Genomic DNA, 1,317 nt, shown 5'->3' on the forward strand with positions numbered 1-1,317 from the left:
CCAAGGCGGAGCATCGCCTCACCATTCGAGATTGACCTGCAGCTCCCGATCCAGGAACTGGGAGCTACCGCAGCCTTTCCAGCAGAGCATTCCACGAGCTTTGGTGTGGCGGTTGGTGCTCGTCTCGTAGGCGCTCTATCGCCTTCTTACACTGGAAAATGGGTCACCATGATTGCACCTTGGGAGAACAGGCAGTTGACGCGGGGCTCGGGAAGGAATTATTATCTCGAATCGAATTATCCGTGATTCCCAATCAGCTCACCCGTTGAGCGAACATCGCTGGCTCCTCATCGGGTCCACAGTGGAGTGGCTCTCCAAGGAACGTACGCATTTTTACCGGGAGGTAAGTTTTGGGGAGGATGAGCGGTCGTTTCGTGATAGCGTACCATTTCTTCATTGCATCTGAAGAGGAAATCTCCTTTGAACGAACAGATTTTATCTTCTCTCCATCTCGCTCCCGAGTCGACAGAGGACGTTGTGAGGGCACCTGATTTAACGAACTCGGCCAGAGGCATCGCATGTTGGAGGTTCGTCGTGAACATAGGGATGACCGGTACTCCCGTAGCCTTCGCAACCCTCGCGAATCCGTAACGAGACTGCCACTCAAGTCTGTAAGGGAAACGATATGTGTCCGTGAAGTCTGCAGTTAGGAGAGTCAGGAGAATAGTATTCTTCCCGCCGAACATCCGATGGCGAATTAAGCGTCCGACTCACTCGTAGTTCTTGCTGAAAACGCTCTCATAGGCACCGCCGGGAGCCACAAGACTCAATCCGCCGTTTCTCAAACTGTCTTCGAAGCTCTGTCGGTCACTGGTGAGGTCGAAGAGCTGCAACCATACCAGGAAGATACCGTAGAGAGATCGACTTCACCGAAATAATCATCATGTCGAATAACTATCTGGAGGATTCAGAGCAGCCATCGCTTCCACACCTCGCAAAATCCTCTCAGAAATGCCGACCTATGAAGAATCACATCGGCGCAGCCTCCCACCGAACGTCCTTCCTTGAGACCGACGTAGCTCATCAGGAACGGCATGTCCACAGGGAGACCGGGACCGTGGTAGAAAACCAGGAGGGCACCATTTTTCGGAAGATTTTTAATCCCGTGCACCTCAAAGCCTGATTGCGCGAGGCAGAAAAATACATCAGAATTTCTCCAAAGACGATCCAACGTAAAATCCAGCATTCTCTATCTTGCCCGAAGACTCACCGTGTAGGAACCTGAGGGTATAGTACAGGATGTTCAATATGAGCTTCTTGAATTCACTTCTGAACGGAGCGTCTTTCGTTCCTCCCGTGATGAAACAATACGCTGCG

At 51.6% G+C, this 1,317-nt stretch overlaps 1 protein-coding gene across 1 annotated transcript; it reads right to left on the reverse strand.

The window, feature by feature from the left end:
* Window positions 1-262: 262 nt before the first annotated feature.
* LOC100905906 (transmembrane protein 68-like) lies at window positions 263-1,036 on the reverse strand (the record flags this gene model as incomplete). The annotated part of the gene is made up of 4 exons (XM_003740443.1): window positions 974-1,036; window positions 715-827; window positions 488-609; window positions 263-402 (listed from the first exon to the last, which is right to left on the reverse strand). Coding segments are annotated over exons 1-4 (438 nt in total), but the record flags the coding sequence as incomplete, so codon positions are not given.
* Window positions 1,037-1,317: the final 281 nt, after the last annotated feature.

Source organism: Galendromus occidentalis, unplaced genomic scaffold (assembly GCF_000255335.2).
Source record: "Galendromus occidentalis unplaced genomic scaffold, Mocc_1.1 scf7180000076946, whole genome shotgun sequence".
NCBI lineage: Eukaryota > Metazoa > Arthropoda > Arachnida > Mesostigmata > Phytoseiidae > Galendromus > Galendromus occidentalis.